A 24,129-nucleotide genomic window follows, 5' to 3' on the forward strand; every position below is an offset into this window, starting at 1 on the left:
CATGAAAATCCTGTGACTACACTGGGCAGAAAATACCATGACTCTCCACAGGGCATGAAAATCTTGTGACTCTCTATAGGGCATGAAAATCTTGTGACTTTCCACAGGGCATGAAAATTCTGTGACTCTCCACAGGGCATGAAAATCCTGTGACTACACAGGGCATGAATATACCATGGCTCTCCACACAGCATGGAAATCTTGTGACTTTCCACAGGGCATGAAAATCCCGTGACTCTCGACAGGGCATGAAAATCACATGACTCTCTGCAGGGCATGAAAATCCGGTGACTATCCACAGGGCTTGAAAATCCTGTGACTCCACAGGGCATGAAAATCCCATGACTCTCTGCAGGGCATGAAAATCCTGTGACTCTCCACAGGGCATGAAAATCGCCTGACTCTCCACAGGGCAAGAAAATCCTGTGACTCTCCACATGAAAATCCTGTGACTTCACTGGCATGAAAATACCATGACTCTCCACAGGGCATAAAAATCCTGTGACTCCACAGGGCATGAAAATCGGGAGACTTTCCACAGGGCATGAACATCCATTGACTCTCCACAGAGCATGAAAATCCATTTATTGCCCCAGAAAGGGAAAGTGAGCATGATTATAATTGAAAGGTACATATCATATTTTAGAGTAAATACGGTATTTCTTAAAACGTTGGTTATTTGATATTGATATTTCACATCTAATAATGTTTTATTCTTTTTTCTCATTTCAGGTAAATAAAAGTCAACAATGATGCTGTGTATAAAATGATCAATAGAGTGGAATGATATTACAACAACAGCAATGTAGGAACTGAAATAACCCTCATCATAAAGTGACAAAAAGCAACAACAATTATTTTTACAGAAGAAGATGAAAAATTAAGACACTTGGAACATCAGTTTTTTTTATATGAAAAATTTCAAGTCTGAAGAAATAGTAATTACGTGTAACTTTTGATTAAACTGACCTACTTAATTTATGCCATTTTGCAAAGAATAGAAAAGCCCTAACAAACACAAAAAAAAAAACGCAATTTGTTTTATTATGAATAGGATATATAGTTACCTACCGTAGATTAATACGCTAGTGACTGTGTCCTATATGCTTCTATTAAACAGTTTGTTTGACATCAAAAGGAGGTAAAGTTGAAAAGAAAATCTTGCTAGAAGAAAAGTAAAACAGTGATAAATTTGATACAGGGCACACACATGCTGTAAAGAATTTTTGTGATATCATAATCCGAACTACTTAGATGTTGCTATATAATGGTCATCAGGGGGGGTTGAAGTCAAGTATTAAAATAGAAAAATTCTTTTGATAAAGTTTGAAAAAAAATTGACTATTGAAAAAAAATTGAAAATAACACAAAAAAATCAACTCAAAAGCTGATGCATTTATAAACAATGTAGAAAAGATATATTGGAAGGAAATACGGGGGATATCTGACGGAGTGTTAAAGGGCTTGAAGTGTGATATGACGGTTATCTTGTCGGGATATATAATTTGCATATTATGACGTTGGTTGGCTGATAGTGGAATTGATAACAGCATTATAGTACATGTGTTTATACAGCTTCGAGATTGATGAAAATGTTTGGAAGTAATTTTTGAAGAGAAAAAAAAGGGGTACGTCATAACAACAAAAAGGACTGAGACGGACCGTTGTTTACGTCTTCGTTAAAGTATTTCCGTGAAAGTGTGGGAAGGAAATAATTGTCGGAGATATATAAGATTTGTGTTAAGTTTTGTAAAGGCTGTCGATTTATTTATTTTATTTCAAAGTTTTGTGCACATATTTTCTCCATGGAATAATCTGTGCGAGCCGATTGTATAATACTGTTGTATTGTATTGTGTAATATCTTGTGTTTTTTTTTTATGCGCGACTTTGTAAATTATAACCCTATCACTGTAATGCAAGGTGTTCTATGAAAAAAGAAGTGTTGTATTTAAGGGATTTGTGACATTATTTTTATTCAATAAAAAGGTGAGAAAAAAAAAATCAAAATGGCAAGTGTGAAGTTATTATATCATTCAGATGTTGGATAAAAGTGTGCGAGATTCTGAAAAGCCCGCGATATTCACTGTTCTTGGATGTATTAGTATATTTCAAAGGTGTAAAATTTGTGTGAATTAATCAATAAATTGGAAATCAATCAAAAATTTACTTAAAGATACAGTTAAGGATTTACTAATGGAGTTACAGCAAACTCTGTATTCAGGAATTAAGTGGAATTAACATACGAAGTCAGAAGATTTACATACAAACAATGGAAATGGCGGGGAAAGATCCAGGTAACAAAACTTTTTTAATTTACAAATTTTAAATTTTTTTTTATATTTTTAGCTCACCAGAACCGAAGGTTCAGGGTGAGCTATTTAAGTATCAAAGGGGGATGCTCCGTTGTCCATCGTCATGTGTCAACAATTGTCTTCTTCTCTGAAACTGCAGGGCAGATTTACTTTAAATTTGGTCTGTAGCATCCTTGTAACAGTCCACTTGAATTTGCTCATGTCATTTCAATTGGCCCTTTTTAGGGGTCAACAGAGCTAAACATAAAAAAAACCTTAAAACATTTTCGATGGATGATCACCAAACTTTGTCTGTAGCATTCTTGGGTAGTCTTTTATCAAGTTTAGGTTCTTAAATCCAACAAAACCTTCATACAAAACTAAGCATTATGAATTTTTGTTACCATATTTTGATGCATGCATTGACAATGGTGGTAAATTTTTATAAAAAACAATATGTATATATAATATTATTACGGGGAAGTCAAAGACCGGGCCCGCTTTTGCGGGCCCGGGCTTTGGCTTGCCCGGCTATAGACTACACGTGTATATGTAAAAGAAAATCAAATAAAAAACAATTAAAAAATATATAGAATTCTATACCTATCAATGATTTTTTCAGTGTCAGTTCTAGTCGGGCGCCGCCATTTACAATGTAACTCAATGATAATAGGCGGGGTATTCCGATAACGGAACAAATCTCAACTTTTCGGATAAATGATAATCGTCTAGTGTTCCGAGTGAAAACAGAAGCGGTGCATGTAATACCGAATAACACCTTTAAAACGGAAAGAATGAAAGGAATTTTTAACGACTTCCCCGTTCATAGGCCTTGCCTAATTTCATATCATATATTTCTTTGATGTGTGTATCTATGTGATGAAATATAAAAAATATGAATGCCCAGAACTCAAAAATCAAATCGTCTCTAAAACAAGTCTGAGAAATTTTTTTAATGACAAAACTGTTTAAGATTTTTACAACTCTTTAGAATTTAGATAGGGGCCCTAAAAGTGACAGCTGTTTCTCTTTGATCTATAAAATTTAATATATAATGTATATTTGTTTTATTACTGTATTATTGGCATGACGTTTTTCATGGGTGTATAATGTAGTTGTAGGTCTAATTTTACCTCGCATCAACACAGTTTAGGTCATATGGTGACTTTCTAGCTTTATTTAGACTACAGGTGCAAACAGGCACCTGAGTAGAACCACCGATATTCTGTAAGCTAGCTGGTTAGCTTTCTCACATGCTAGAATCGGAAGACACTAGTATTGCTTGAACCTACAGCAGTGAGAGGCAAGTGGTTTGAAATCAACGACCTTAACTTGCAGGCTAGTTTCAGTTATTACTTATTAGGGACTAATTTGGTAGCTTATGTCATGTTTTCAGGAAATTATGAACTAAAATTCCGAATTCATGAACTAACATTCCCAATTGAATCAGTTGTGCAGAAGGTAGTTTTTGTTGTACCTACCTAAGCAAGAAATGGCTTAACATGTAAATTTCCAATACCTATCAAAACTTAGAGTAAGACTAAGGGCACAAAGGACATGTTCCCAAAGTACTGATATGAACTTTGCATCGGTTTGAACTATTAGAAATTTTAACACATTTTCACTTTTCGAGAAAAAAATAAATATGAGTTTTTCCTGAGAAACATTCTGTACATGGGGTTCTTCACTGTGCTATGACTTAACCTTTAACCCTTTACCTACTGATTTTGTGTAATGTATTTGCCCTGCATTGATTTTGGAACAGTCCATTATGAAACCCAATCAAACAAACAAACAAAACTTGAGCAAGTCTTTGTTCCCTTGAGCAAGAAACTTTACACTCATTGCTCAGTACTGGTTGGTTCCAGGAATGGATTCGAAAGTGTGTCCATAAGCTTATAGCTTCCTACACAATCAAACTGACGTAAGTTCTGTATAAACCAGGGACCGTATAAACCATTATCAAAATAAAAAAAATCGAACAATATATCAACAGTATATAGCCTGGTCAGACTGCATACGAGTTCAGGCTGGCCTCAGGCTCTTGACTTGCATGCAAAGGCTTTCAGTTCCAGTACGACAACGGTTAGGGATAACCCTAATCATAACACAACCTCCTTGTCCCGCAGGTTATAGTAAAAATACATATGAAATTCTGAAAAGAATAAAAATATATGTGAAATACCTGACAGAAATACCAATAGTACATAATGACCCAAATGTTTATATATTTCACTTGTTAGCCATAATCAAAGGTAGATATATGTGCTGATAAAACTGTAAAGTAGCAAATGCCAGTTGTGATAAAAGGCAGACGTAGACTGTGCAATGATTCATAGAAAATGTGTGAAAATTATATAAAATATGTCATATTTTATCACAGAAACCTATTAGAGTAGAATTCTCATGATTCATGCAGAAATTGTTACCATATTTACTACATTTAGTGCCCTGATTTACTTTAGTTATTACACTAAATGCCCTGATTTACTTTAGTTATTACACTAAATGCCCCAATTTATTTTTGTTATTACACTAAATGCCCTGTTGATGTTACATTAAATGCCCTGAATTACTTTAAAGCGTCGGACTAGTGATCTAAGGATTGCTGACCCCATGGGTTCAAATCCCATCTACATTAAGCTGTTGTTTCCTTTGAGCAAGAAACTCATTGCTTTAAGTACTGGTCGATTCAAGGAACGATTTCGAGAGTGTTTCAATAAGCTTATGGCTTTCACAGCAATCGAGCTAAAATATATTTGTATAAACAGTTAAACTTACCTACATATATTTCTTAGTGTGTTAATTGCCTATGTGTAAATTAGAGACTATTTTGACCAAATTTGTGTAAAACTGTAAATTGATTTGCCCAACTTTGAATTTGGAATAATCCATCTAAATGTTTTAGATATGACCCAGCTTACTTATAGAGTATTGGTGGTTCTACATGTACTCAGGTGCCTGTTTGTGCATGAAAAAATGAACAGAGGGGCACTTGAGGTCTTCCTCCACCAGTAAAGCTGGGAAGTTGCCGTATGACGCTACATGTATACTGTATTGGTGCGACATAAAACCATACCAAAAAGAAAATATTTAAAAAAAAAATATATTCAAGAGATTTTAATATCAATATATACAAAAATAGCATTGTCACTTGGGTATTGAGCCTGGTCAGATAACAATGATTTGGGTTCGGATTGTACGGATCCCCTGTTTGGTGAGGGTTGGCCTAGCTCTATACTGATGACAAAGGCAAATTAGCTATTATCACTGTTGGTTATGTACTATATGTTAATAAATAAGTGATTTGATATTGGCCCTGTTATTTGTCCGAGGGCAGTCGTATTGGCCCAAGGCCGAAGGCCAAGGGCCAATACAACTGACTCGAGGACAAATAACATGGCCAATATCAAATCACTTATTTATTGACAATTTTATTAACTAACTACATGTACTTATAATATTTCACATTTAATCCTCAGATATTTCTTCTTTTATTGATTCTAACATATTTTTATTATAACAAAGAACAACAGTTACTGTAAAAATAACTACTTTTTAAAACAAAATGGCTGCCATTTCCCAGTTTCTTGCAGAAATCAATAACATTTTTGGCCCTACTTTAAAAGACAATCAATTACTTCAAATGCGAGCTTTATATCTATATCACTTTTCGGCACGGGGCCGAAAAAGTGATGAAATAGATATTGGCACTGTTTTAAGGCAGGTCATCGTGTTATTGAACGTGGCAGGTGCTTTTATAGGACTAATAAGGTATAGTTATTTCGTAAAGTGGGTTAAGGATTTAGAAACACAGTAACCAATCTTTTAACTCAAATGTTTGCCGTCTCCAGATGATAAACTTTAATCTAGTTAATAAACCGAAAAAAAATAAAATCTTTTTGTGTCCCCCATAAGTATGAACAAATGTGTTGTCAAGTTTATGTTTATTAAGGAAATTACCATAGCAACAGCCAGTTATGTCAAATATGCTATTATTGGAAACAATTTAATTGCAGCTCGGTTCAAAAGATGAAATAAAAAAAAGAAGCCGTAAAAATTTAATTTTCATGAAACTTTAAGAGATGGGAAGGTAAATGAGGTCAAAGTTCAGACAGCGTGGGTGTTGATAGTTGAGTTGCAAAGCATGTAAATAAATAAAGAGCTAATAAACAGTGATGTGTTAACACAGGTGAAAATCTAGCCGTCTGCCTGATGGTTTTAAATTAATGTTGAATAACTTGTCAGAGTTGTTTTATAGATATTAATTTGTTTTATTTAGGTTTTTATTTTCTCTGTCATTTTTGATATAATAGTAAAAAAAACAAAAAACAAACAGTTTGTGATGCACAGATTGACTTTGAAATGTAAGTCCCGACCTAATTTTGTGACTTAAAATATCTGCCAGTTACAGAAATTGTACAAGGGCTACTGAATGATTGTACAATGTTTACTGTAAATGGAATGATCCTCACAAATAGAAATTTTCATTCCCCCCCCTCCCCCACCCCCTATGGACATGGTGTTATGATTAAAATTCCCAATTTGTTCCCCTAATTTTTGCCATTTGACCTATTTTCATGACTTAATTTTTTTTTTCAAATTTGTGCAGACCCTGCCACCCTGGACTGCTGTTTCCAACAATTCAATTTCTATTTTTTCCCCCAACATGATGTTAAGATTTAAATTGTTGAAACTTATTTTCGCATTTGACCGATTTTTACAGCTTAGAAATTCACCAACTCAGAGCCGACCCTGCCACCCAGTGGTCGGCTGTTCCCAAAAATCCAAAATAATGTGAAAATTCTGCAATTGTCTCATCACAATGGTTTGCTCTTGTAATGCTGCAATTGTAGAAATATATATTGGCAGATTAACAAGGAATTTGAACAATTCTGCAGCAGGTGTTTTAATCTTGATCCATCTATAGAAAAAAAGAGAACAACAGGATAAGCTAAAGCAGTTTGATATTTTGCTCTGATAAAATAATCCCATCAAGTTCAACATTTTTTTTTATTTTCACTGAGACCAAGCTAAAGAGATAAAAATAAGGAAATTGAAACTTGCAGTTAGAAGAATGCCAGTGTATTATGTCAGATTACCTTTACCATATTTATCTTAATATAAGCCCCTGGCTAAACATAAAACTGGATGCTGACCGAGATTCTTTCATGTGATCCAGTGTGAGTGTTGCTTCTAGAATAAGACATTAGGGCCACAGAATTAAATGTTGAAGGACCCTTTGAGGGACACATTTGCTCATTATTATTAGCGTGATGCTAATAATAATGAGCACACACAACTCAAAGAAGATGGGGATGTTTCAGAAATTTTTTGATTACAGTAAAAACCCTCAATTAAGACCACCATTGAGACTGGACATACTTGCATACTAAATGACCATAGTCTATTTAAGTCATTTTGTATTAAACATTATTAAATTTTTTAATTACAAAATTTTAATCCACTTTTTTTTCATCTGCTTGCTGTAATTTCGTATATTTAGTTTTAGGCTTTCATTTAGATTTTTCTGATTTTAATTTGAGACAGTGAGTCTTTTTTTGGTTCTTAGAATCACATACAACGAAGAGTGTTTCTAAGTTTTGAATGGTAGCAGCCCAAAATTTTGGGCAAAGGAGGCCAAAAAGGTTTCTTTCAGTGACAAAAACATTATCACTCCTGTGAATTTCAGGTCTTGCACAACATGTAACACATGATTCTTGCAGACTTGGTAAAATGAAGTTAACATTACTAAATGGGGATGGTGGCACCTGAGGTCTTCCTCCACTAGTAAAGCTGAAAGTCGCCAAATGACCTATAATGTGTCGGTGTGAAGTAAAACCCAATCAAACAAACAAACTAAATTGGGGGGAAAGCTTATACATTTAAAGGGAGGGTGCTAATATTGAGATAATTACGGTATATACCAGACTAACATTGTGTTATCTAAATACATAGAGAGAAGAGTGTTTAATAAGTGATTTATTGCATACTTGATTGACAGTGATTAATGGTTTGAAATGTTGCTGTATCAGAATATAAAAATCTGGGTGAGAATTTATTGAAATCTAACAGATAACAATCTCTGGATCTCATGAAGATATCTTCACTGCAGTCTGCTGATATACTGGCTTCTCCATAAAATATATGCCTTGTTGATAACAAACATGTTTGTTTGTGAAGGTATTCAAGATAAGTCTCAGATTTGACTTACATTTTTATGCCAAAATTTAATATGTTTTAAAACTGCTAAATCCAAAGCAGGGTCGGCAAAATCTGATTTTGACTTACTTGTCCATTTTTATCTGAAGCATTTTTTTACTTGTCCGTATGATATTTACATAGTTAATTCTTGAAAATTTCCACTTGTCTGTAAAGAATTTTTCTTTAAGTAACATGAACAGTGCTGTCCCATACTCTTCCTATAATTGAAGTTGAAATGCTCTGCCTCTAGTAAGTTGCAGAACATTTCTAAATGAAACCATGAGTTCAATGAAAGAAAAAATCATTTCAGAAGAAAAAAAAGCAGCAAAACACTGATACATGTAAACAATTTGAGAAAATGGCTTTTACAGGTGTCTTAGTTTAGAATGTAGGAAAATGAATATGTCTAAGTGTAGAAACCTGCAGAAATACAGTAACTGTTGAGTGAATGCTCCAAAATGAACCTTACCTTGAATGTATGAATAAAACAAGTCAGTGTGAGACATTTTCGAAGAGGTGTCCATGGCTGAGCGGTCAACTTCAAACCACTTCCCCTTCACCGCTGTGGGTTCGAATTCCAACAGGGACTTTGGATTCGGTAATGCAAGGAAGCTATCCAGCCTGCTTATGGAACGACATTGGTTCTACTCAGGGGCCAATTTGTTCCTGAAATAATTACCATATGAGCCGCGTCACGACAAAACCAACATAATGGGTTTGCGACCAGCATGGATCCAGACCAGCCTGCGCATCCGCGCAGTCTGATCAGGATCCATGCTGTTCGCTATCAGTTTCTATACTTGTAATAGGGTTGGTTAGCGAACAGCATGGATCCTGATCAGACTGCGCGGATGCGCAGGCTGGTCTAGATCCATGCTGGTCGTAAACACATTATGTTGGTTTTGTCGTGACGCGGCTCATATGACCTTTACTGTGTTGGTGTGGCATATAAAAATAATAAAAATGTCATTCATAATTATCAGAATTATGAAAAGCTGTGTTGATCATGATTTGCATAAGTCATGATGATCATGATTTGTATCAGTCATAATGACCATGATTTGCATAAGTCACGATGACCATGATTTACATACGTCATGATGATCATGATTTGCATAAGTTATGCTGACCATGATTTACATAAGTCATGATGACCATGATTTACATCAGTCATGATGACCATGATTTGCATAAGTTATGCTGACCATGATTTACATACGTCATGATGATCATGATTTGCATAAGTTATGCTGACCATGATTTACATAAGTCACGATGACCATGATTTACATACGTCATGATGATCATGATTTGCATAAGTTATGCTGACCATGATTTACATAAGTCATGATGACCATGATTTACATCAGTCATGATGACCATGATTTGCATAAGTTATGCTGACCATGATTTACATACGTCATGATGATCATGATTTGCATAAGTTATGCTGACCATGATTTACATAAGTCATGATGACCATGATTTACGTCAGTCATGATGGCCATGATTTGCATAAGTTATGCTGACCATGATTTACATACGTCATGATGATCATGATTTGCATAAGTTATGCTGACCATGATTTACATAAGTCATGATGACCATGATTTACATCAGTCATGATAACCATGATTTGCATAAGTTATGCTGACCATGATTTACATAAGTCATGATGACCATGATTTACATACGTCATGATGATCATGATTTGCATCAGTCATTATGGCCACGATTTGCATCAGTCATGATGACCATGATTTGCATAAGTCATGCTGACCATGATTTACATACGTCATGATGACCATGATTTACATAAGTCATGATGGCCATGATTTGCATAAGTTATGCTGACCATGATTTACATACGTCATGATGACCATGATTTACATAAGTCATGATGACCATGATTTGCATAAGTTATGCTGACCATGATTTACATAAGTTATGATGACCATGATTTACATAAGTTATGATGACCATGATTTTCATAAGTTATGCTGACCATGATTTACATAAGTCATGATGACCATGATTTACATAAGTTATGCTGACCATGATTTACATAAATAATGCTGACCATGATTTACATAAATAATGCTGACCATGATTTACATAAGTCATGATGACCATGATTTACATAAGTCACGATGACCATGATTTACATAAGTCATGATGACCATGATTTACATAAGTCATGATGACCATGATTTACATAAGTCATGATGACCATGATTTACATAAGTCATGATGACCATGATTTACATAAGTCATGATGACCATGATTTACATTAGTCATGATGACCATGATTTACATAAGTCATGATGACCATGATTTACATAAGTCATGATGACCATAATTTATAAAAGTCACAATGACCATGATTTACATTAGTCCTGATGACCATGATTGGCACGAGTCACAATGACCATGATTTTTATTAGTCATAATGACCATGTGGAATGAGGTACCTGGTTTAATGTTTGTAATTTCAACTTGTGTAATGCCTAGGTATTGAACCCTTGTAATCACAATTTAATTATTTTTATTTCAGATAAACAAGAACTGCTGGACTCTATCCAGGCAGATTTAAAGAAAGGTCTCAAACTTGGTAACAAGAATGTGCAGAAACTATCATACTCACAGCTTCAAGTAAGTCTTTCTTTAAATTTAATAAATTTCTGTTACATATGAAAGTGAATTTTGTAGTTTGCCTCAAGTTTAAGTGATGCCCCAAACCCTAAGTCTGATGCACTTGTACTTAGAAACTGGAAACCATGAGTAAATAGAAACTGAATCCATGAGTTATTGGTAACTGGAAATCTGTAAACCATTCTGTTATTACTAACAGAAATACAATGGTTAGTTGTTAATAGTAACTGGAATCCATGAGTGATTCATAACTAGAACCCATGAGTTATTAATGCCAAGAATCCATGAGTAATTGTTAACTTAAATAAATCCATGAGTTACAAGTCACTTGAATCTATGAATTATTATTGACTACAAATGTGGAATGAATGTGTTATTAGTAACAGGCTTACAGTACTTAAGTATAGTAGTAATAGAGATCCATGAGTTATAAGTAATCAGAATCCATGAGTTATAAGTAAAAAAAAATCCATGAGTTATTAGTACAATGTACAAGAATCCATGAGGTATGTATACAAGAGTCCATGAGTTATAAGTAATAGGAACCAATGAGTTATGAGTAACTGAATTCCTTGAGTTATTGGTAACTAGCAACCAACCAAACAGTAACCTTTTCAAATAATAAAAATAATATTGATAACGATTATATGTTAGTTGAGGACAGGATACTCATTCTGACAAACTATTTGCTGATGCTAATGTTTTAGCAAAACACACCTGCAATTATTATATAACTGTCTCATAATTTAACTATAAAAAATATACTAAAGGCAGACACATCTTGACACAAGCCAAAGTGACCTAAAACTTAAAGCCCCCCAAATAATGCAAGAAAATAATTGTTGAGGTGAAAATGAATGTGAAAAAGTCGTCAAAAAATTAGTATAAATCAGTGTCAGAGTTTTGTATATATAACTGTGACATATATATTTATTACTGACCTGCTTTTACTAATAACTTGTCTATGTTTTATGACCTCCCACGACAAGGAGAGAAATCGTACTAATTTATGAATTATTTACCATAATATAATTATGTCATTCTAACCCTGTTACTTACCCTACATTTCATTGATTAATAATGACCTTTAAAAGGATATCATTCAAATCTGTTGCTCACCCAACATTTCATTGATTAATGACCTTGACCTTTTAAAGGATCAGGCCTCTGTGGTATAGTGATCAATTTACTGAACTTACTCTTGAATCATTTGCCTCTAACTGCCGTGGATTCGATCCCCAACATGATGGTGGTGTGAAAGCTTCCAAAAGGTCGGTGTAATCAGGGTTCTCGGTGCCGCTTATTTTCCGACGGTGTCCTGGTACGCATGTTTATTACGGTTGGACACTGTTATATTCAGATACTTATTTGGTACCCGTAAATATATAATACACTGAGGGACAACTATGCAAGGTTGTTATTGAAAATTTTCTAAAATGGTGGGTTTTGACTAAAGAGGCAGTTATTTTTGGTTATATCACATTATTATAGTAAGAGTTGTTTCTGAGTTTTGAGATGGCCCAGTATGCATTGAAGAATGCCATTTTTGCCTACAGCCGCATCTTAACGACAACCCTGCTACGGTCACTCTACACACCTTTAATGATGCATGGGTGGCCAGTATAGTACCGTTTATAATATGACCTTATATACAAATCTCTATAAACCAATCTTTTGTGTTGATATAAAATATGTCGCAACTTTTTCTCTGTTTAAAAACAGACACATATTTTGAAGAAAAGTATTTATTCTTGAATGTTATTTGATCATAATTAAATGGAAAAAAAACTCAACTTATTTTGAATACTTGATTAAATCATAATTTTATAGTAGAATACTTTTCACCCCCTTCTTTCAATTTTGTTTTTCACAGTAAAGATGTAGATCTATGGTTATAAAAATAAATTAAATATGATTTTTTTTCTATACAATTTTGATAGATACGGTCATTTGATATTGTTAGGCCATGTTTTTCAATTATACCACTTTAAAGTAGTTAAATATTTCATTATTAATACTGTAACTTAAGAAGCTACTAGATAATTCTAGCGATACATGACATCAAAAAATCATTTAAATATAAACTGCAATAAAATTATAATTCCATCAGCTGAAGATGTCAAAAATCAGTAAAGGTTTATAGAAAACAAGTCAAAAATCAGTAAACATTTAATAAAAAGTCATTTATAGAAAACAAGTCAAAAATCAGTAAACATTTATAGAAAACAAGTCAAAAATCAGTAACATTTATAGAAAACAAGTCAAAAATCAGTAAACTTTTATAGAAAACAAGTCAAAAATCAGTAAACATTTATAGAAAACAAGTCAAAAATCCGTAAAAATTTATAGAAAACAAGTCAAAAATCAGTATAGGTTTATAGAAAACAAGTCAAAAATCAGTAAACATTTATAGAAAACAAGTCAAAAATCAGTATAGGTTTATAGAAAACAAGTCAAAAATCAGTAAAAATTTATAGAAAACAAGTCAAAAATCAGTAAAGGTTTATAGAAAACAAGTCAAAAATCAGTAAACATTTATAGAAAACAAGTCAAAAATCAGTAAACATTTATAGAAAACAAGTCAAAAATCAGTAAACATTTATCGAAAACAAGTCAAAAATCAGTAAACAAATCCTTTTTAAATCTAATGGAAACAAAGGTGATTTAAGTCTTTTAAATCTGATGGAAACAAAAGTGATTTAAGTCTTTTAAATCTGATGGAAACAAAAGTGATTTAAGTCTTTTAAATCTGATGGAAACAAAAGTGATTTAAGTCTTTTAAATCTGATGGTAACAAAAGTGATTTAAGTCTTTTAAATCTGATGGTAACAAAAGTGATTTAAGTCTTTTAAATCTGATGGTAACAAAAGTGATTTAAGTGTTTGCCATTAGTATAGAACTCGGCAAGTCGGCACCTTTGTAACAGTGGCTAAGTTCCGCCTTCATATCCCTTCGTTTCCATTTGCATTGGTTCAACAACTTGAGTATCCATACACATAACAATATAGTTCCATGTTATCTAACTAAAGTCGGAAGAAGAAAAAACTTTCAAAAATAAATATAAACTTAATCATTTTCTTGAATGCTGTTACATAGAAAAACGAAAAGAAATTCAATTTTGAAAATTTATAATTTATTATACCCCCAAAACGAAGTTTGGGGGGGGGGGGGGGTATATAGGAGTCACTCGGTGGTCGCGGTCCCTTGCATTTTCCTTGTCCAGAGCATAACTTGAAGACTAATGATTGGAATTCAATACAACTTCATACAATGATCAAACACATTGAGAGGAAGTGCGGTGCACAAGAACCATAACTCTATCTTGACTAATTACAGAGTTATTGCCCTTTGTTACTTTCTTTGTCCGGAGCATAACTTGAAAACTACTGGTTGGAATTTAAAACAACTTCATACAATAGTCAAGCACAATAAGGGGAAGTGCAGTACACAAGAACCATAACTCTATGTAAAGTAATTACAGAGTTATTGCCCTTTGTTACTTTTTCACAGCTCTCTTTTGTCCGGACCATAACTTGAAGACTAATGGTTGGAATTCAATATCATTTCATATAATGGTCAAGCACATTGAGAGGAAGTGCAGTGCATAAGAACCATACCTCCATCTTGACTAATTACAGAGTTATTGCCCTTTGTTACTTTTCTTTGTCCGGAGCATAACTTGAAATGTACTGGTTGGAATTCAAAACAACTTCATACAATGGTCAAGCACAATAAGAGGGAGTGCAGTGCACAAGAACCATAACTCTGTCCAGAGAAATTATAGAGTTATTGCCCTTTGTTACTTTATTAGCTAACCTTTTTTAGCTTTTTTTGGACCATGGAGGCTTGAATCTGCTTTCTGAAAATAACTTACTAGTAATGGCATCATATGAGGACTTGGAACTAAATCCAGAGGCGATTCAGATAATCAATGTCTGAAATTGTCACCTTAGTACAGTAATGGGTTAACTTCTATTAAATTATATAAGGAGTTAACCCATTACTGCTCTAATGTGACGAAATTAAAGGCAGACCCATCTTAATTAACTCAGATCCCACCATATATTAGAGGGCTTGACTCGTAACCTGTTAAATTTATGAAATGGTCTTGTCAAGCTCTCTGGTTTTCGGAACTGAACATTGTTAAATTTGGGGGTATCAACTTGACAAGAGGCTTGTCTGTGGCACTACATGTTGACAAAATCTTCTTACTTACAATACCTGCAACTGGTGTCTTCACAAACTAAAAGTTTATTTTAAATGGTGAAGAAGCTGTAGCACAGGGGAGGAACTGTTACACGAGAAATGGTTTTCTTATGATAACTTGTCTGGAGTTCTTGTGATATTTTTACTGTCACGGAGTTCGTCAGAAAACTTTTGTATATTCTACAAAAACACTCATCAAAAATGTGAATTTTAATCTTTAAAAAGTGAGTTTTAGGTGCTAAATTAAACTATAATGGTAAAGCTTGCCCTACGTGTGACTATAGAGCTATAGTGATTCTGTTGGGAAATCAGATTGTGCCTGATGTATAAATAGATGTTAGCGCTTCCTTATTTAGTATTTGAGCTCGAAATTCATTATAATGATAGTTTATGTCCCTTCACAGTGTCCTGTGTGATTAGTATATAATTCAACAGAAAAAGTCCGAAAAAAAAAGAGTTAAAATGTATGTTTAAGTTTTATTAAAATTTTGGCCTAGTTAAGTATATAAAATGTTTTGATGTTTAAAGATGTGATCTCAGCAGGATTTTAACACCTCATTACACACCTGTGATGAATGGTTTTACATGATTATATGGGAATAAAAATCATTCATATGTTAATAAACAGGCGCAAAACTTACAAACAAACACAAAATAAGAAAAAAACACAACATCCTTAAGTCATAAAATGCTAGAAAAAAACCTATAAAAAAATAAACATGATAAAAGATTTGAAAGTAAACTTTGAATAATAATTTGGTTTGCATCACAGAGCTATATTTAAATGGAGAGAAAACTATGACAGTATAATAGAGATGATTATAAGATACAAACATGTCTTAATGTTCATTGAATCTAAGAATTTGTTGGAGCTGGAAAGAGGGTAGGGCACAAAGCAGGGTAGGGCATGAAGAACAGGGTAGGGTACAAAGGGCTGGGCAAGATGCAGGGCAGGGCATGATGAACAGGGCATGGTACAAAGGAGGGCAAGATGCAGGACAGTGCATGAAGAACAGGGCAAGGTATAAAGAAGGGCAGGGCAAGATGCAGGGCAGGGTACAAAGCAGGACATTGCAAAAAGCAGGACATTCATAGGGGATCTTGGTCTTACAAGTTTGAGGCAGAATATGGGCTTCATTTCCCTCTACTTAAACATATTTGATGACCAAACACTTAAGACCTACCTTTTCAGTAGATTTGGAAGTCTTTGTAAAAATCATCATAATTCAACTTTATTTTATATTTAATCATTGAATGTGTAAAATGTAGGTTTTGGTTCGTAAAGTATTCAATTTTTGTTTGTTTATTTCAGAGATCTCAGGGAATTAGAATCAAGATGGAGTACAACGAAGAAAAAAGGTGGGTTGTTTCCCTTTATACTTAACATTATTTTGTAAACATCAAGACTTAATTTTCATTATGCTTACATTACAAAGGATGCTTCTTTAAATTAATGCTCCAATATCTATAATTTACTGCCACTGGTGTTTAATTATCAGAGAATTACTTCCCTTTATGCTTAAACATTAAAAATAACTTCCCTTTATTCATTACTTCCCTTAATACTGTCTATTTATTACATGCTTTTCGGTGGTTTATAGAAATATATCAGTGATATAAAACTGGTAATTTCACTGTTTGAAACAGTGAAATTACCACTTTGATTAAATTTCACTGTTTTGAATTTAAGCCCCTTACGTTGTTTCAGTGAAATACCAGCGTACACAGTACTGGGTACCAACTTAATGACGTGACGTCGTAAATGACGTCACATTATATTATTATTTGGCGCGCTTTTCATTCAGTATTAGGTATAATGACTTTTTAAAACGTTTCAATGCATATAATAAAAAGAAAATTTGTTTAGTTTAGTGTAAGATCGAAATATATTTCACCTTGTGAACACCAAAAGTTCATATTTCACTCGTGGCTGCGCCACTCGTGAAATATACCTTTTGCTGCTCACTCGGTGAAATATATTTCGATCTTACACTGAACTAAACAAATATCCTCTATATATAATTGAAAAATTCATGAAGCGTACCCAGCTACCTAAAAAATGAACGCCTTTGGCTCTTCTCAGGTGCCCATCATTGTCTGAAATAATGCATAGAGGGCCACCTAAAATCTTCCTCCATCAGAAAAGCTGGAAAGTCACCATAATTATGACCTTTACAGTTTTGGTGCGAGGTAAAACCCAAACTAAGGAAAGAAAAATAATGAACTGTACGATCACTTTGTTTTTATATTCCGAGGGCCATATTAAATCTGGAGAGAAACTTTAACAACAAAAACTGTCATTGCTATTTAATTTATAAGAAAACAGAATAAAATGTTTCTTAGCAAAATTAACAATTGCTGTATTTAGACTGGTTTTTTTTTTGTGTGCTTACTCAACCTGCTTTATTATTGGAAAATTTTGAAAATGAATTCTTTGAAAATACAAACATTTTAAACATTGCAGTTTAGCAATATCAGACCACTTAAATATTTACACATCTCAATTATTCATATTGCAATTTTATAATTGTTGTTTGTCAGCGAACTTACACATACTTATACATAACAAAACGTTTATGGTCCTGTTTCAGATTACTAATTTAAGGATCTTGGTGAAATATGATGACTGTCATATAAACGTTTATTCTGTGTATAAAAATGTTTTAAGAGATGTATCACATTATTTACTGGCCAATCAACACGTCAGCTTATAAAAAATGATGCCTTGTCAACTTATTGTTTATATCCTACACAAGATTTGTATTAAGTAGTTATAGGAGAGTTTTAGGTTGGAATGTGTTATGAGGATTCCAAATATTGTGTTGTGTGTGTTATTATAATGATGATAATAATTATGATACTGATGATGATGAATATAATGATGCTGCTGCTGCTAATGATGATGATGATGATGGGGAATATGGGGATAATAATGATGGTATTAATGATGATGATATTAATGATATTCAATAATAGATGATGACAATCCTCTGATTTTGGGGCCTTGGTGTGACTTAAAATCAACTTCATCAAAAAAACACTGTAACATTATCACCAAAATATCATCACCAACATTACCATCGATTACATCAATAACAACATCATCAAAATCATCATCACCAACAACAGCACTATCATCATCATCATTTCCAAAATCATCATCAACATAATTTCCCTGAATCATCATCATTATCATCAAAATTATCATCAACAATGTCACCAATATAAATGATAACAACATCATCAAATCAACATCATCATCACCAACAACATTATCATCATTATCTTTTTATTCATCATCTTTAACAACAACATCATCAATATCAAAATGATCATTTCATCATCTATTTGATGCTGCTGATAAAGTTTAAAATGGTTGACATGCAGGTACGACACAACAATACCTGTAATATAAGTGTTATGTTAACTTGAACTAGGTGATTGAGTGATGCTGTCAAGGTGTATGTCTGCATTGTTTTCATCCATCAATTTAAAAGAGAGGGGGGGGAAAAAACACACACAAAAAAACTTTAAATACTTTTATAGCAAATCATTTGTTTTGGTAAATGTCTTCTCTCCTCTATCTAACAATTAGTGACAACATTAAATAAATAGCATATTTCAAACAGTCGGTGTGAGAGGTAACTTAGTAAAGATGTCAGTATGATAATGATGTGAATTTGTTCTTGGTGACTTTTAAGAAAAGTGGAAAAGAAGGGGGGAAAAAAACCTCATACCTGAAATGTCAGGATTGTAAAAAAACTGAAGCTTAGTGCACAGTAAAGTAAATACTGTACAGTGCATTTTGGTTGTTAATTCGAAGTTTTTGATGGTGTATCAAGTACAATGAGACTACTAAGTACAAATGTCCCATTTCTCATCCCCTGTTAAGTATTTTGTTGTAGGGCTAAGGTAATTATTAGTCTATAGGGTATACCAATCTAATTTGACCTTACTTTTGATATTACCCACTTTTTTAGGCCCCATTGCTCATTTCAAAAAGTGTTTCTCAAAAAATTGAATTTTTTTTTAAGTTTCTGTTGTTATGGATATTTAAGGAACAAAAATTTGTGGCTTCTTTGCTCATGTTTAATGAAAGGAATTATCATTCATGTTGCTTTTATTTACTTCTCTATTATGGTTTTTGTTTGGTTTGGTTTTTACGGCACACCAACACAGTATAGGTCATATGGCACAGAACAGGAAAGTTGATTTTGGTTAACCTTGGGTGTTACAACACCAGGGGTCAAAACCACCTCACCTGCTAGAGGTAAGAGATGCATAGAATCCAGTTATTTGAACCCATTTAGTAGCATCTTAAGATCACGCAGAGATAGAAGGTGGCTGCAATTCTTTTGCCTCAACCAGTTAAGGTAATCCCTCAGCCACAAAGGGCCTCTATAATGATTATTGATGGGTAATATTCTGCTAATGAAACAGAAGAGCTGTGTCATCATATCCCAAAATGCTGGAAAAATAGTATAATCATAATGCTAGGTTGATTGACCTTCAGTAAGGCCTGCACAAGCTCACAATAAAACCGCAACAAAATACTTGTAAAAAATATTAATAAATGTAAACATAGTAAATAATCTTTTTGAGTGGCAATGGTCCTGAGTGGTGAACCTGCCAGACTACTGGTAGTAAGTAGCATGGGTTTGATCCCCGTCATGGGCAATTAAGTCGTTGTTCCTTTGAGCAAGAAACTTCAAAGTCTACGCTTACTGCTGTATCTTACACTGAATCAAACCTTTATAAACTTCTATTTTTATACTGTAGTATATTGGAAATAAATCAGTGATACATGAAAACAGATATACTGTGGTATATTGGTTATTAATTCATGATATACTGTGGTATATTGGAAATAAATCCATTATATACTGTGGTATATTGGAAATAAATCCATTATATACTGTGGTATATTGGAAATAAATCCATTATATACTGTGGTACATTGGAAATAAATCCATTATATACTGTGGTATATTGGAAATAAATCAATTATATACTGTGGTATATTGGAAATTGTATCATAGTTTGGAGACCTTTCTGTTGAAAATGTGTCAGGGTTAAATCGTATACATAAACATGCACAGTGCGTTAACTGGAGTGCGGGTATTAGTTACCCGCACTCCAGAGCATGCCCATTGATTGGCTCATTTTTGCTGGGGTTTACATATTGTGACGGCAGTGAAAGTGAAATCGACAGAAATGTCATATTTAGATGCTCGTTCATTGGTTCATTTTTGCCGGGGTTTCATATTGTAACAACAGGGAACGTGTTTTTATGTTTGACTATGATACAAAAGAGAAAGAACACCAAACACTCGGTAATCTGATTAATACTCGGGGGCTACGCCCCCTCGTACAAATCAGATAACCTCGTGTTTCGGTGCTCTTTCTATTACTAAATCAATTATATACTGTAGTATATTGGAAATAAATCAATGATATACTGTGGTATATTGGTAATTAATTCATGATATACTGTGGTATATTGGAAATAAATCAATGATATACTGTGGTATATTGGAAATAAATCAATGATATACTGTGGTATATTGGTAATTAATTCATGATATACTGTGGTATATTGGAAATAAATCAATGATGTACTGTGGTATATTGGAAATAAATCAATGATATACTGTGGTATATTGGAAATAAATCAATGATATACTGTGGTATATTGGTAATTAATTCATGATATACTGTGGTATATTGGAAATAAATCAATGTATACTGTGGTATATTGGAAATAAATCCATTATATACTGTGGTATATTGGAAATAAATCAATGATATACTGTGGTATATTGGAAATAAATCAATGATATACTGTGGTATATTGGAAATAAATCAATGATATACTGTGGTATATTGGAAATAAATCAATGATATACTGTGGTATATTGGAAATAAATCAATGATATACTGTGGTATATTGGTAATTAATTCATGATATACTGTGGTATATTGGAAATAAATCAATGTATACTGTGGTATATTGGAAATAAATCAATGATATACTGTGGTATATTGGTAATTAATCCATTATATACTGTGGTATATTGGAAATAAATCAATGATATACTGTGGTATATTGGAAATAAATCCATTATATACTGTGGTATATTGGAAATAAATCCATTATATACTGTGGTATATTTGGAAATAAATCCATTATATACTGTGGTATATTGGAAATAAATCCATTATATACTGTGGTATATTTGAAATAAATCAATGATATACTGTAGTATATTGGAAATAAATCAATGATATACTGTGGTATATTGGAAATAAATCCATTATATACTGTGGTATATTGGAAATAAATCAATGTATACTGTGGTATATTGGAAATAAATCAATGATATACTGTGGTATATTGGTAATTAATTCATGATATACTGTGGTATATTGGAAATAAATCAATGTATACTGTGGTATATTGGAAATAAATCAATGATATACTGTGGTATATTTGTAATTAATTCATGATATACTGTGGTATATTGGAAATAAATCAATGTATACTGTGGTATATTGGAAATAAATCAATGATGTACTGTGGTATATTGGAAATAAATCAATGTATACTGTGGTATATTGGAAATAAATCAATGATATACTGTGGTATATTGGAAATAAATCAATGATATACTGTGGTATATTGGTAATTAATTCATGATATACTGTGGTATATTGGAAATAAATCAATGATATACTGTGGTATATTGTAAATAAATCAATGTATACTGTGGTATATTGGTAATTAATTCATGATATACTGTGGTATATTGGAAATAAATCAGTGATACATGAATACAGATATACTGTGGTATATTGGTAATTAATTCATGATATACTGTGGTATATTGGAAATAAATCAATGATGTACTGTGGTATATTGGAAATAAATCAATGTATACTGTGGTATATTGGAAATAAATCAATGATATATATATTGGAAATAAATCAGTGATATAATTATTGTAGTAATTATTGGAAATTAATCAATGATATACTGTGGTATATTGGAAATAAATCAAAGATACCTGAATACAGATTAACATGATAATAATGCATGATTCACCTGTACACACAGCCAACATTATCTATTTACAACAAGCAGACACTTGATTGTATCAGAATTTAGGTAAAAAAAACCCAACAACAAATGAGCTTGGATGTAGAATAAGTGAAGTACCATTGTCAATTGTGATTATGATGTAATTACTCTACCATACAGTATCATGATGAAATATCTATACCATACTGTAGGTCCTATCTATCAAGGTAAATTGCAGTCAATTGAGTAATAGCCTGTATATTTGTATACATGAGCCCAAAATGAAGTATATTTTGTTTCCCCTCCCCGCTACCTACCAATAAAAAAAATTGGAGCTTTCCAAAAAATTTCATTGCCAAACAAAAAAACATATTTTTTTAATTTCTTTTTACTAAACATGGAAGCATTTTGAAGTCTGTCAATGAGAATCATAATCTTTGTATACCAGCATTTAAAATTTAATATACAAACTGGGAAATATGTTGAATAAAACTTTGAAACATTGGTTTTAAACTTTAAAAATATGTTAAGCATTCACAATTTACTTATTTTTTGAAAGCCATTATAAATTTAGAGAAAGATAAAAAATATTTTGGATGAAAAAAAAAGAAAAAAAGTTCCTATCTACCTCACCTACCCTACCCTACCTACTGTAACTGGAATAGGGCTTTGAAGGAGAAAAATTAGGCCGTTAACTGAAAAGGGTCAGTTGCTTGCATATAAGAATTCAAAGTCCCTGGTGAGATTCGAACCTACAGCAGGTGGGGGCAAGTGGTTTGAAGTCAGCAACCTTAACCACTCAGCCTTGGACCCCCCCCCCCCCCCAATAAAAACAATACAAACAAACAAATGTAAAGTGTAAATGCCTGATTATTTTAACCCATTACTTCATATACACGCCTTTTAACGCCTTTTTCACCCCCCCCCCCCCCTTTATGTTGTCTCAAATGATGAAAAAATGCCTTATTTAGGCCCCAAACACTTGTTTTTGTTTGAGAAATGTTGTTAAAAAAAGTGACCTCTTTTTCGGCGCGGTCCCCCAACCAAAAGATACATCAGGGGGTTGCCAGAAGGGGGATGTGCCCCCTTCTGTTTGGGGGGTTTGAAGGGGGGCGGAGTCCCCCTCATCGCCAAGAAAATTTTGGACTTGTGAGAGGCTGTAAATGACCCCAGATTGATCATAAGGTAACGTGTAACCAACGCTGAAAAGCATTTGACTCTATCTCAATCCATTGAGAAGTTGTAGCACTTTGAAATCAATTTTGATGGAAAAAATCAACGCAAAATAGTGATTTTTGGCAATTTTGAGATGTCCCCTCGTTGCCATGGTAACAGAAAATTTAAGCCTGAGCATGTTGTTGCAAGGGCAATGGTCCAGTCAACATTTGTGCCAAGTTTGATAAGTGTGGAAGCAGTTTTTATAGTATTATAGCAATTTGAACTTGTAACGGGAGACTTTTCAATGAAAACAGCCATTTTTCACAAAATGCTCATGAAGTAATGGGTTAATGAAAAAAATAAAAAAATCTACAAAACAACAATTTTTCTTCAAATTTATATGACAGGCCATGTTTAAACATGAAAAAACGCGATTTAGGGTAATTTCAATTATTTTCATCATTTTCTGTTAAACCCATTACTTCATATACACGCCTTTTAACGCCTTTTTCACTCCCCCCGCCCCCCCCCCCCCCCC

The 24,129-nt window shown here is 33.1% G+C and overlaps 1 protein-coding gene across 1 annotated transcript in view; it reads left to right on the top strand.

The window, feature by feature from the left end:
• Positions 1-722: 722 nt before the first annotated feature.
• LOC132739857 (mitogen-activated protein kinase kinase kinase 2-like) overlaps positions 723-24,129 on the top strand; it is a 63,292-nt gene continuing 39,885 nt past the window's right edge. Inside the window, exons 1-3 of the mRNA XM_060727666.1 lie at positions 723-2,295; positions 11,052-11,149; positions 16,668-16,714. Coding sequence (XP_060583649.1) covers positions 2,271-2,295; positions 11,052-11,149; positions 16,668-16,714 — 170 coding nt within the window. The 5' untranslated portion in view covers positions 723-2,270. The remainder of the gene's footprint in view (positions 2,296-11,051; positions 11,150-16,667; positions 16,715-24,129) is intronic.

The sequence above is a fragment of the Ruditapes philippinarum genome, unplaced genomic scaffold (genome assembly GCF_026571515.1).
Source record: "Ruditapes philippinarum isolate M1 unplaced genomic scaffold, ASM2657151v2 ctg1855_1_1_1_1, whole genome shotgun sequence".
Classification (NCBI taxonomy): domain Eukaryota; kingdom Metazoa; phylum Mollusca; class Bivalvia; order Venerida; family Veneridae; genus Ruditapes; species Ruditapes philippinarum.